At 33.3% G+C, this 14,156-nt stretch overlaps 1 protein-coding gene across 21 annotated transcripts; it reads left to right on the top strand.

The window, feature by feature from the left end:
• Positions 1-2,430: 2,430 nt before the first annotated feature.
• On the top strand, positions 2,431-13,663 carry LOC18439569 (potassium transporter 6). Of its 21 annotated transcripts, none has more exons than XM_088864738.1 (10): positions 2,431-2,620; positions 5,158-5,389; positions 5,471-5,716; positions 5,840-5,893; positions 6,051-6,311; positions 6,391-6,443; positions 6,557-6,671; positions 6,778-7,032; positions 12,241-12,647; positions 12,923-13,663. In XM_088864738.1, the coding sequence occupies exons 2-10, from the start codon at positions 5,254-5,256 to the stop codon at positions 12,929-12,931; spliced, it is 1,536 nt and encodes a 511-aa protein (XP_088720864.1). In that variant the 5' UTR covers positions 2,431-2,620; positions 5,158-5,253; the 3' UTR covers positions 12,932-13,663. The 21 variants fall into 21 exon arrangements, with proteins under 21 accessions (XP_088720864.1, XP_011625382.2, XP_088720877.1 ...); XM_011627080.3 differs by having other exon boundaries at positions 12,241-12,769; XM_088864736.1 differs by having other exon boundaries at positions 2,503-2,800.
• Positions 13,664-14,156: the final 493 nt, after the last annotated feature.

Genomic DNA, 14,156 nt, shown 5'->3' with positions numbered 1-14,156 from the left:
TAAAAACTTACAATAACTCTGATTGTATGCTATAAGACTATTCACTTTTAATATAAGGAGGTTAAAATCATTATTAGCCATTAGATGTGAAATCCGATAGATTAAGTGTTAAATAATATTCGATAAGTTTTATTTTAGACTTCATGCTCAATCAATGATACATATCCAATTACCCAACTTCCACTCAAATAATGCTACCATCACGACCTCAACCCCCATTGGTGACCTTGTACAAAAAAATAAGTTATCTCATTGTATACATTTCCAAATCAATAATGAGTTTGAACTTAGAAAGACAATATAAAATGGAAGGGCGGTTTAATGGTTTGGCTTGTCGAAGGCATGTAAAAAGATCCAAATGTATCCAAGAAAAAGTTGACAAATGATGGCATTCCAAGTTATGTAACTTGATTATTTAATAACAAATGATAGCTAATAGCTGAATTGGCAGGACTTGATTATACAAAAGTAAAGTGATATGGACCAATTAAAATAAGCTGAACTTGGTTGAAGGAGTGGTTTTGGAGCCCCTAGGTCTAAGCCGCCTGCCAAATCCTCATAAAGACAAGAACAAATAAAAAAAGCTGATGATAAACTTCATTCCTAATGGGTCCAGCAATAATATCTTTGCTGATACTGGTCCCATCTTCTTTTTACTTCAATTTCTTTTTTAATACTCATTTGGTGATTCTAAGTGGACTCTTTGCTTGGGATTTTAGGGGGAAAACTTCTAGGAATCTAACCTTTGACCTTCCTGCACCCAAACTCGAAAACTTCTATGACGGCTTGAAAATCTATTTCTGCTTCTGATTATAAAATTTGAAGCTCTAAAATGGTGAAGGTGGTGGATCTATAAACACTTCGAAAGACGATGGTCCCAATAATTAATTATGAGATACTATTTTTTATGATTGAAATAAGTATCCATATTTAATGAAATCAAGATGATCAATTTGAAGGCTTCCATAGCTTATGTTCATAGGAAGGGTTCTGAGATGTGGCTTTACTTTTTCACAATTAGTTTGGGCCTTACATTAATGTTCTCTTTTGGAAAAAGAGAATTGGCTTTCAAGAATGGGATCAAGGTCGGGTGGTCAGGTTGACGGAGTGCTACAATGTGACGTTTTGAGTTTAATTTGTAACATAAATAATATACCTCTTCAAATTGTAAAAAATAAAAAGGAACTCGGAACAATATACACACATACTCTCTACGACAATAGGGTATAAGAATGGTAGGTTTACGATGCTCATACTCTATCCATCCTACGGATTTTCATTTTGCAACATTTTCGTCATTTACTAGCAATCTTGAGAATTAAGAACCTTTTTAGACATGAAAATAGGAGCCCCAAAATTTGGATCCGACCAAGATTGCGTACTTAACTAGATAAAAATAAAATCAGTGAAAGTTAGAACTATAACATGTGCTTGAGAATAAAGCATAAAAATATATATACCACAAGAACACAAAAATTTATCATGTCTATGTCAAAAGGCTACTTCAAAGGGCAAAGAGGTAAATAAATTTACCAAACAATGCTTGCTCCGCATAAATAAATAAATAAATTTCAAATGCTTTCTCCGCATTATTCCGCATCGAGTTTGGTGTCCAAATTCAGGCTTTGGGATCTTAAATGTTACTAGTCGATTACTTGGATTACCTCCATTATGAGTTTTGATAAAAGAAAAACTAAATTCAAAACTTTATAGACCATTTATTTTAGTTCTTCGAAAATAGACAAATCCTATTATTTTGGAGTTTCAAGTTCATGGATTTGTGATGAAAATGAAATTGGACAAATGGGAAAGTGTCCTATCCACATAATATGGAGAACGGGAAGAGCGCACAAGCACACTTCCAATGGTTCAGATTAGATAAAGTTATATTCAATTGCTGTGATCTAATTTTATTTTTTATATCTAAAAAAAATTACATAGGTGGGGAAATGATTTTATGCAACAATTGTATAGCAATACAATGAATATTAAAAAACTATGTTAATATCATTTGTTTGACCCCAATTTTAAAATATACACTCTTTACATTCCAATGAACAATAATAAAAAAAATCAAAATTGAAAAACATACTCTGGAAAATATTTTTTTAGCCCAATTAACATAAGCCGTACATTTTGTTAAGATGCTTAGATCTAGGCCTTAAAATGATTTTTTTCTCTTTCAAATTTTTTAGATATCTTTGTTATCATTAGATAAACACTGTAAAAAAAAAAAGAAATAGTTTTAAGTACATAAATGCTTAGATCTTGAAATTCACCAAATAGATGGTTTAGATTCATTATTGGATGGAACTTATTTTAATTATATCTAAGATGTTAAATAATTTTTTTTTTAAAAAAATTGGTTATTGGGATGAAGAGAGGGTACCTACAAATTTTAAGGTCATACAATACCTACAAACAAGGGTCATTGTTTCAGGGTTAGTTTTGTCCTTTAAAAAAAAAAAAAGAAAATAAAGAAAAGAAAAAAAGTAGCTAATCACCCCTGCAACTAATCAATTTCAAATCACAGACCCCAAATCTTCACTCCAAACCAGTTGAAGAGAGAAAGAGAAACAGAGGTCTTCATTAATATCACTGTGATACATATGACAAAACGGTAATTTTCAGGCGTCTCTTTCCCTCTCTTGTTGGTTACGTCCATTATGCCTCGTCTCAATCGAGCCGTCCACTCTTATTCTCCCTCCTTCTTTCCCTATAAATCTCGCCTTAAACTTGAACTCTCTTCTAGATCCCTACAATGGAGAATGAGCTGAATTCTCTATTTGAAAGACCAAAAGTAAGTCTTGATTTTCCATTTCTGAAACTATTCTCACTTCTTTTGATCATGTCAAGTTGTAGCCTGTTTGATGTTTTGTCTTCAATTGTATTCTAATTTTTCTCTCATTTGGTGCTTGCATCTTCGCATGCTTATTATTTGGTTTTTGTTCTTTGATTTTGGTGTTTTTCTCTAATTTCTTTGCTTACTTTCAGAGATGAATTGCCATTTTGGGGTTTATTGTGTTACTTCACTGGTTGTTATATTATTTTGATTTGTTTAGGTTGCTTCATCTTCATTTGTATATTATTCGATTTGATTTCTTTTATGTAGTTCAAATTTGGCTTCAAATGTTTTTCTTGGATATATTATTTGAGGTTTTAAAGATGATAGAAATGCATTGGATTTGGAAGAATGGATTCTTAGTATATATTATATAAACTCTGAAGAATGACTCAAACATACATATGATTATCAAACTTCTGTGGAAATCTCTCTGATAAAAACTGAGTACAAAGTCTGTCATCGATTTAAGAATGAACTGTATCTACAAACTGGTTTGAAGGGCTTCTTGATTTCCTGCACATTTTTTCTCTGTGTTGTTTTGGTAACAAGCACGGCGACACCATTTAAATGACAGTTAATTGACATCTTGTTTATCCCTTCCATAATATTCACCTTCATAGTTAATAACTTGATATAGCAGGAGTATTAAAACCAAGATCATGGAGGAACTTAATCAGATCACTAAAAGGAAAAGGGAAAGAAGGATCATGCTCCAACAGTGGCATCCTTATAAGCTAGGTCTTGCAGACATCCTAGCTACACAGAATACCAAAAAGTCAAGACTCAAGAAATGGCTTCCCCATGAGCAAGTATATATAATCCCATGCAAAAACTTAATCGAATAGAATTCCAAATAGATATTGCAAAATTAGAGAATCAATCTTAACAAAATCAGAAATACCAAATTTACCGATCCACCTAAGAGAAAAACCGATACTCCTTTCGTATGGTACGTTTTACCGCAATTCTGGTAAGCCACAGCTACATTTAGTGGTCCTATGGGACTAGTCTCCTCAAGGTAGCCAATGTGAAAAATAAAATCCCCCACTCCAACACCTCAGTGCGAAATCATCCCAAAATAGATGTTGTTGTTTCTCTAGGTTGCGTCTCCAATAATCTTTGTTTGAAATTGCAAAATAGCACTAATTATACTGAATTATCATACCCTGTGGTCTAAGCTCCAGAGTTTGTTTCGTAGTCATTGATACTTCGTGAATATTTTTATCTTTTTTTGCCTTTATCTCCCTAATTTTTCTTACTAATCGAGAGAACACCAATTAGTTTATGAGGACAACCGAAATGTTTCAATTTCACTTGAATATGAATATTATGCTACGCCATTGTTCGAAAACTCGAGACTTAGATTTGGCTAAGCAACCTAAGTTGAACCCTTATGAGTCAAGAGGTAGGTTTTACACCTTTGAAAAGAGCAAACCCCCCTTTTCTTACTAATATATACCTAAAGCCCTTAACTAAATATTTCCACGATGCACCTCCCACCACTAGAAGAATCACATGGAATCCACTCTCTGTTGGAAACTCTGATCTGAACATGCATTCACCATGTGAATTGATTTTGGCCTCCTTCTGTTTTAGGGCTTTTAGCATTATAGGTGCAATATTACACCTTGAGGGCCTTAATCCACGGATGCCGTCTCAGAAAGGGCACAAGACTTTGCCATGAACTACAAGCTCCTTTGCGAAGGATGAAATTGGCCGCGCTATTAGGGTATTTGCATTCAATGGAAACAAAATTGACGAAATGGTATTGAGGTTTTCCAAAAACAAGTAAAAATATTAATATGACATATGCAAATGAAATATAAAGGGTATTCTTACGTTGAACACTTTCAAAGCTTTTCAAAATAGATATCATCAGGTGTTAGTGACTTTATTATGACATTCTGAGATACTCTTTCTGTTTAAGGACTTTCACCATCAATTTTTTACCTTCACCTGTAAAGTGTGACACAAAGTAGTCATAACATTTAGGAAAGCCTAACCAGGTGGTCACTTCTCATTAATAGTTCTTCCAATATTGAATAGTTCCACTATTCATTATTTTGATAATTTTCTATATGCCCTTTGATGAAGCCAATGTTTTCAGACAAATTAATGTTGTCTCAGACCATTCCTTTTATTTTTTATTTTATGTTTGTGGATAAATATTTGTTATTTTTGCAGTCTTCTGGAATCTGGACATTGTGAAAATTTCACATACCGAGTGTTGCATGCTTCAGGAAAGTTATTTGCAGTGGTTGTTCTATAAGGCTAAAGATAGAGGTTTAATTTCTTTCTTTTTTTTATTACAGAAAGAAACATGGCAGAACACTCTTTCACTTTCTTTTCAAAGTCTTGGCGTTGTGTATGGGCACCTAAGTGTTGCACCCCTGTATGTTTTCGGGAGTATGTCATTGTCACCTAAAGAAATTATATCTGAGGAAGAGTTATATGGACTCTTATCCTTTATCTTTTGGACTCTGACGTTGATACCTCTCTTGAAGTATATCTTTATAGTACTACAAGCTGATGATAATGGGGAAGGTACCTGCTAATACCTACTTCTTTATGCTCAAGTCACTCTACTTTTTTATAATTCTTCTTAAAAGTTTCACATGAATGCAGGTGGTACATTTGCCTTGTACTCACTGTTGTGTAGACATGCAAAAGTGGGCCTTTTACCAAATTATCAGATTTCAAATCACGAGCTCTTAACAGATGATATGGGAAGCTTTTCTGAGATGAATATGGAATCAAAGGCAAGAAAAGTGTTTCAAAGCCATACAACCTTTCATTACTTGTTGTTGTCTATGGCCCTACTTGGTTCTTGCATGGTCATTGAAGATGGGGCCCTGAACCCTGCCCTTTCTGGTCAGAAAATGTTGATGAATGTTTGTTTGTTAATTATCTTATTAAAGTTAAAATAGAAAGCCTATTTCTTTGGATGGCTTGATGACTCATTGATATTGAAGACTGGTGCTCTACCGTTTGCAGTGTTCTCTGCATCATCCGGACTTGAGCAATCAGTCTTAAATGTTCCAACTGGATGTAAGTGTTCTTTTCCTTTTTGTAGTTATACGATTTATTATGTCATACTTTGAAAGCAGTGCTATCTATTTTCAGGATTGAATAAATTAGACCACCATGGATCATCTCTTTGAAAATTCAAATTTATGTTCTTATATCATGCCTACTTTCACTGCAGCTGTAGCAGTTCCCTTGACATGTGTCATCTTGATTGGCCTCTTTGTGCTTCAGCCTTATGGGACACATAAAATTGGTTCCATGTTTGCACCCATTGTCATCATCTGGCTCTTATTTATTGGCGGATTGGGTCTCTATAACATATTTTGTTGGAATCATCTAGTTTTTCATGCGCTCTGCCCAAAGTACATGTACAATTTTATGAAAACCTTGGATCTCAAGAATTGGGGTTCATTGAGCAGCATCCTTTTGTGCATCACAGGTTAATTATGTGAAAGTTTATGCTCGTCAGTTTGTTGACTTAATGTTCACAAGTTAAGCATTTACTGGTCTAATTGCAGGATCAGAAGCAATGTTTGCAGATTTGGGCCACTTCTCGCAAAAATCAATTAAGGTAGGGCGTTAAAAAGTGACTCGTACTTGTAACTCATTATTCTACTATCATTTGCTACAATGCATGTTCTTGACCTACATTAGTCATTGGGAGTCTTTTGTTTTCTGCTACAGATTGGTTTCGGTTTTATGGTGTACCCTTCCCTTGTGTTATGTTACTTGGGTCAGACTGCATATCTCTCAAGGAATCTTGAGAAATTTGGCACTCATTTCATTTCATGTGTACCAAGTAAATACATGTTTCTTCCTTTTTAATCATTTGTTATTCGGGTACAGTTTCTTTATCACTAATAAATTGCTTCCATTTACTCAAATGATTATAATGTGTAGTTCAGGATGCATACATGGTCCCTTCACAGTGCTAGCCATTCTTGCTTCTATTGTTGGAAGCCAGGCAATCATCACAGGCACATTTTCAGTTGTAAATCAATGCCTTGCACTTGGTTGTTTCCCGAGAGTGAAAGTGATCCACACTTCAAAGAATATACGCGGGCGTGTTTACATTCCTGAGGTGAACTGGATATTAATGGCCTTGTGCCTTATTTCCCTGGTTGCTTTCAGGGACATTGAAGACTTGGGAAATGCAATAGGTATGGGGCTCATTCATCTTCCTTCGAAGTTTTTCTTGTTTTCTTTGGTAAATCCCACCCCACTATAACTATAACTATAACTATGACTATAAATATAAATATAAATATAAATAATATATATATATATATATATATATATATAGGGATATTCTAAACCCTTCACAACCCTTCAAATATATATATATATATAAGGATATTCTAACCCTTCACAACCCTTCAAATATATATATATATATATATATATATATATATATATATATATATATATAGGGATATTCTAAACCCTTCACAACCTTTCAAATTACAAACGTTCAAGATAGAGAGAGTTGTGAAGGGTGGATTTATTAATTATGTAGTCCAGTTTTTAAAAAAGTTACTTTTGTGGGGCAATTTTGTAAATATTACCACAAGACAAATGGTACTTTTGTCATCTCCATAAGGGGTAAAATTGAAATTTTAACTAAAGGACAAGGGTACTTTACAAATAAAGTTCGAGGACACTAACTTCCAAAATGTCATTGTACTTTTGTGAAAATTTCAAATTTGTCCTTGCTTAATGGTAAAGTTACATTATTTAAATAACTTTTTAATAAAAAAGTAATGATTGTTTTGGTAAATACACCCATCACAACCCTTTCTAACTTGAACCTTTGTATTTTGAGGGGTTGTTAACTCTAGACAAACCCATATATAAATATATATATATATATATTTATATATAAAATATTTAAAAATTCCTATAGGTGAAATTCTATTGTATTTCACCCATGGCACTTTACCATCTAAAATCCATCACACAGTCATGCCTCTCCGATAGTATTTGAATTTTAATAATTTTCTACTAATTGAATTTATCTGAAATTTGGGTTATGTGTACATCTTATCAACTGGCGCCAAAATAACATATTAAAAAAATAATTGTCAAAAAATAAAATTACAAAAATACCCCTAGAACTTTAGAGGGGTATTTCGATCTTTTTATCATTCGAATTGTGATTTTTACATTTTATTCAGGTGCACCTCACTAAGGCACACACACCCATAAATTTTCAAATCAATATAATTTATAAAAAAATTATTAAAATTCAAACACTATCAAACAATCCTAACAATGTGATGGACTTTGGATGATGATGAGCTATAGGTGAAATACTGTAGAACTTCAACCTATATGTAAGTGTTTTCCATATATATATAGGGATTGTCTACAACTACAAAGAGACAATTTATCTTTTGTACGTAGAGGTCACAATCATTCTTGTCCCTTAAATTTCAAAATGGGTGGTTGTAAGAATGTTATTAAATAGAAAAAAAGTTTCGAACAAAATTTTTTCGAACTTTGTAACTCACCCCAAGCTGTCCAATTTGACATCTAATGAGTGGGAATGATTGTGACCTCCATGTACAAAAGATAAATGGTATCTTTGTAGACTTACCCATATATATATATATATAGGAAAAGTCTTCCCAACGTCTATAGGGGAAAATGAACAGTGAATTCACCTACTCTCATCACCGTTCAAAGTTCATCGCACGGTCACTATTGTCCGATAGTGTTTCATTTTTCATTTGTTTTTTACAAATCGGAATGACCTGAAATTTGGATAGTGTGTACATCTTAGTGAGGCAAACCTAATAAAAATATAAAAAAAATAAATTGCAAAAACTAAATTGACCAAAATACCCCCAAAAAGTTTAGGGGGTATTTTGGTCAACTTTTTTAATATAAAATATTTTTTTGATATTTTTCGTAGATTCTCCTATTTTTGATGATCACACGCTCCAAATTATAGGTCATTCTGATTTGTAGAAGAAAAATGAAACACTATCGGATAATCGTGACCGTACGATGAACCTTGAACGGTGATGAGGGTAGGCGAAATCACTGTTCATGTTCACCTATAGGCGTTTTGTAGTATCTTCCATATATATATATATATATATATATATATATATATATATTCTAGGCCAAACCACTCTACTGGTGGACTTGAATTCCTGCTCCAAAATTAAATGCTCTTGTATGTTAAAAAATGACTTTTGACTATAAATACTTCATATATTTCTAAGGAAGGTTATATTTATATTTCAAAATCTTTCCAAAGTCAATTTCAAATTCAAAAATATTCTTTTGACTTTTTGAATTAGTATTTAGAAAATCGATTCAGTCAAGGTACTCAAGTCTTGACCTAGGCAAGTTACACAGGCGAGTCCGAGTAACTCACCTGAGTCCAAATCACTTTTTTTAAAATAAAATGAACATAAAAACTTGATATATATAATTAGCAATCAAAAAGCCAATGGCTTGTGGGGTTAGGCATCTTGACATAAAGTTGCCCTTTTGTATGGGGTGTAGAGTTCGATTCCTAGGGTTGCTACATTTTCTTTGTGAAACTCTATTCACATAAAAAAGTATGACAACTTTCAAAAATTGATAGCTGTTGGCGAGATTCGAACTTCAATCCCACTGCCCCATATTCGTTAAGGCTAACCACAGAGCCATTCAAACACAAATAACTAAAAACTGACGCATCAAGATAAATAAAATTTGCAAATATTTTGTACAACCTACTAGCCCAAAACTCGCTTCACCCATACGGCGGGGCTGAGTCTGAGTGGTGTCGGCCAAGTCTCAGAACTTGTTTTGAATCGTTCTTGAATTTGAAAAGCAATTTAAATTTAATATGCCATTTGTGTAAATTTTTAAACATGGTATGCTTAATATTATTTTTAGAATATATCTATCTTTCTATATATATGAAAAAAGTTTATATAAGGTTGCAACCTTAAAATGTAGGATTACATATGCACCTCAAAAATCCATCGAAAATTTTTGTTTTATTGTTGAAAAACCCTCTAATTGATCATCTCGACATCGAGCTGTATGAATATGAAATAAAAAAAGATTTTGAGTCCCAGAAATGGTGCATCTTGCAACACATTATCTAGACCATCCATTTTCAAGATTTTCATATATTTATAGATTTATTTGATTTTAACTATTTATTTAGTTTAAAATTTTATAATTATATATAAAAATAGATTTAAGATAATCCTAATATTTTTTTACATCAACATTACATTTTATGATAAAATTTGGAGGTGCGCCTTAAATTGGATTGTTTAAGGTTGCAACCTTATAGAAACCACACCCTATATATATATATATATATATATATATATATATATATATATATATATAGGGTTTGTCTAGAGTTAACAACCCCTCAAAATACAAAGGTTCAAGTTAGAAACGGTTGTGATGGGTGTATTTATCAAAACAATCATTAATCTTTTATTAAAAAATTATTTAAACAGGTAACTTTACCATCAAGCAAGGGCAAATTTGAAATTTTCACAAAATTACAATGGCATTTTAGAAGTCAGTGTTCTGAAACTTTATTTGTAGAGTGCCCTTGTTTTTTAGTTAAAATTTCAACTTTATCCCTTATGAAAATGACAAAAGTACCATTTCTCTTGTAGTAATATTTACAAAATTGCCCCACAAAGGTAATTTTTTTAAAAAAATAGACTACAAAATTAATAAATCTACCCTTTACAACTTTCTCTATCTTGAACCTTCGTAATTTGAAGGGTTGTGAAGCCATATATATATATATATATATATATATATATATATATATATATATATATATATATATATATATGGGTTTGTCTAGAGTTAATAACCCCTCAAAAAACAAAGGCTCAAGTTAGAAGGGGTTGTGATGGGTGTATTTATCAAAACAATCATTACTCTTTTATTAAAAAATTAAACAGGTAATTTTACCATCAAGCAAGGGCAAATTTGAAATTTTCACAATAGTACAATGGTATTTTAAAAATTAGTGTCCTGAAATTTTATTTGTAGAGTGCCTTTATCTTTTAGTTAAAATTTCAACTTTACCCTTTATGGAGATGAAAAAAGTACCCTTTGTCTTGTAGTAATATTTACAAAATTACCCCCACAAAAGTAACTTTTTTTAAAAAATAGACTACAAAATTAATAAATCCACTATTCACAGCTCTCTCTATCTTGAACCTTTGTAATTTGAAGGGTTGTGAAGTTTAGATTAATCCATAAATATATATATATATATATAGGAGAAGTCTTCCCAACGCCTATAGGAAAAAATGAATAGTGATTTTGCTTACCCTCATCACCATCTAAAGTTCATCGCACAGTTATTTCGCCTACCGGACAATCGTGACCGTGCAATGAACTTTGGATGGTGATGAGGGTAGGCGAAATCACTGTTCATTTTCACCTATAGGCGTTTTGTACTATCTTCCATATATATATATATATAGGAAGCCACTACGCAATGCCTATGGGCGAAAATGAATAGTATTTTCGCCTATAGGCTTGGCACCGTTCGATTTTTTCAAACGTCGTGGATAAATCAATCGCACCAAACATGCTATGTCCGTTGCGAGATTTTTCATACGAAAACATGGGAAACCGCAACGGATCTACCAGAGCCATTGCAACTTTTCAGGCAAACCGCTATAAGAGCCATTGCAGGGCGAAACACTATTCATTTTTGCCCTATGGTGTTTTAAGTGTATATATATATATATATATATATATATTCTATACCACTCTACTAGTGAACTTGAATTCCTAATCCACAATCAAAATGCTCTTATATGTTCAAAAATGACTTTTGACTATAAAATACTTCATATATTCTAGGGAAGGTGTTTTTGATATTTCAAAATCTTTCCAAAGTCAATTTCAAATTTAAAAGGTTTCTTTTGACTTTTTGAATCATTCTTGAACTTGAAAAGCAATTTAAAGTTACAAATATGCCCTTTGTAAATTTTAAAACGTGGTATGTTCATTATTATTTTTAGAATTTCTTTAAGGGAATTTCGTGGTCAAAATTTTTGGCTTTGGAAAGTCTAATTTCACCATTAAATAGGTGTACATTAGAATGGAATAGTCCATATATATATATATATATATATATATATATATATATATATATATATATATGGGAATGATTTCATGTAACGGTTGTATAGTAATATAATGCAACAACGTTCAAACTAAAGCCACAAATTGAATTCATTAGAATAGGAGAGAGAGAGAGAGAGAGAGAGAGAGAGATCTTCTCGCATAGTTGATGAACTACAGTTTATTGTTTACAGGTGTTATGACTAGATGAAATATCTGTCTAATAAGATTGTAATACTGTTTCTCAGGTTTAGTTGTGATAACCGGGATGCTGATCACAACCTGTTTAATGCCCCTAATAATTACTCTACTATGGAAAAAGGGTATCTTCATCGCAGCATGCTTTGCAATCTCTTTTGGGTCCATTGAAGCTCTGTATTTCTCCGCTTGCCTTTCAAATTTCTTGAAGGGAGCATGGATAATTGTTATTCTTTCTTTGATCTTAATGTTTACCATGATATCCTGGCACTATGGTTCCACAAAGAAATACCAATATGATCTGGAAAATAAAGTCTCGATTAAGTGGCTCACCAGTTTAGGCCCTAGCCTTGGAGCGGTCCGAGTACCAGGAATTGGTTTTATATACACCGACCTTGTAACAGGAATACCAGCCTTCTTCTCTCACTTCATCATTAACATTCCAGCTTATCATCAGGTGCTTGTCTTTGTGTCCTTTGTCTCAGTTCCAGTACCTTACATACCTCCAGACAAGAGACACCTTATAGGCAGGATTTACCGGAAAGAATATAGAGTGTACAGATGTATTATCAGATATGGGTACTTAAACACAATTTTTTTTGTTCTTGTGCAATAATCTTGTCATTGATTGCTTGTGTTGTTTTTTGTTATTTGTCCTGAAAATTTTTAAATTTTATGGTTTCTTTCGCTTAAAGGAAGTATGCAATGTCACTTTCTCGTGCAAATTTTCAGGTACCGTGACAATGTCAAAGACTCCAATGACTTTGAGGATCAACTCATTTTTAAGCTTGGTGAGTTTATTTCCACAGAGGATATGGGTTTAGAATTGAATTCACATGTAGAAGGTAGAGTGACTGTGGTGGGGGACCAGAAACAGATCAAGGCTGGTTTGATCCCAATAGATGAGGCAGATCTGAATCTTGGTGACCCGAGTTTCGTAGATAGAGAAAATGGAGATACCCAACTGAGAGATGATCAGTTACAGTCTGCTATTGTCCCCGTCAAGAGAAAGAAAGTGCGATTTGTGCTGCCTCCTGAGAGCCCTGAAATGCCTGCATCTGTGGTAGAGGAGCTTCAGGAATTGTTGGATGCTAGGGACTCAGGGACCGCATATCTTTTGGGTCACTCTCGCTTCGTGGTGCGAAATGGATCTAATCTTCTAAAGAAGCTTCTGATTTTAGTTTACATTTTCCTAGAAAGGAATTGCAGGGGACCTTTGGTGGCTCTTGACATTCCTCATGTTGCACTTCTCAAGGTTGGTACCCTTTACACTATTTAAATTGAAGTTTATGTGCCTTGGTGTTATTTCAGTCGCTAAAGTACAGACAGTATGTGAAGAAAGATGAATGGAGTTTGGTCTGTTTTCCCTTGAGAATTGAAACATTATGTTACGTCTGTATGTTTTGTGTAAAATAAATGTAAATTCTACCCTGATGAAGACTTAGTAAATGGTTTTTGGGAGGAGACATCAAAGTTTAAGTGCCAGTTTTATCTACACATGATATGAGAGTTTTTGTATTGTTTACAATAGCGTTTTATGAGTGCTAAAATCAAGACAGTATTTCTTTAGAAGCTAAATTTTAGGAGCTTCGCATCAGTAGCATGGGTTTGCTGCACATGCTATAAGGCATCTATACTACAGGTTCATCTCCACTGTTCATCCTCGATGACGGACCGAGCAATGACCTGTTCCTTTACCTTAAGTCCGTCGTTGTCCATTAAATGTTTCATCTCCACTACCTATCATTGAGGTGAGTCTACATGGTCCATGCCATATATTAGTGTATAGTATGCGTATCTGCTCTATGCAAAGGCGGACAAGGTGGCGGGTGCCACAACCTGACATCCGTTCGCACCAGGTCCTGAGTAAACAATATGAAAAGAGCATATCTATCCTTTAATTATGATGTCATCGTTATTGTAAGCCAGTAGCATGCTTCAAAAGTTCCATTAGCATACTTCAAAC

The sequence above is a fragment of the Amborella trichopoda genome, chromosome 4, assembly GCF_054954075.1.
Source record: "Amborella trichopoda isolate Santa Cruz 75 chromosome 4, AtrichopodaSantaCruz75HAP2 v2.0, whole genome shotgun sequence".
Taxonomy (NCBI): Eukaryota; Viridiplantae; Streptophyta; class Magnoliopsida; order Amborellales; family Amborellaceae; genus Amborella; species Amborella trichopoda.
The sequence above is the reverse complement of the archived record's forward strand: the minus strand, read 5'-3'. Positions and strand labels throughout refer to the sequence as shown.

Excerpts from the sequence above, each read along its gene's own strand:
- LOC18439569 (XM_088864731.1), top strand. The coding sequence starts at position 5,077 with ATGCTTCAGGAAAGTTATTTGCAGTGGTTGTTCTATAAGGCTAAAGAT. Across the intron at positions 5,390-5,470 it reads AGCTGATGATAATGGGGAAG|GTGGTACATTTGCCTTGTAC; the intron begins GTACCTGCTAAT and ends ACATGAATGCAG. Across the intron at positions 5,894-6,050 it reads CTTAAATGTTCCAACTGGAT|CTGTAGCAGTTCCCTTGACA; the intron begins GTAAGTGTTCTT and ends CTTTCACTGCAG.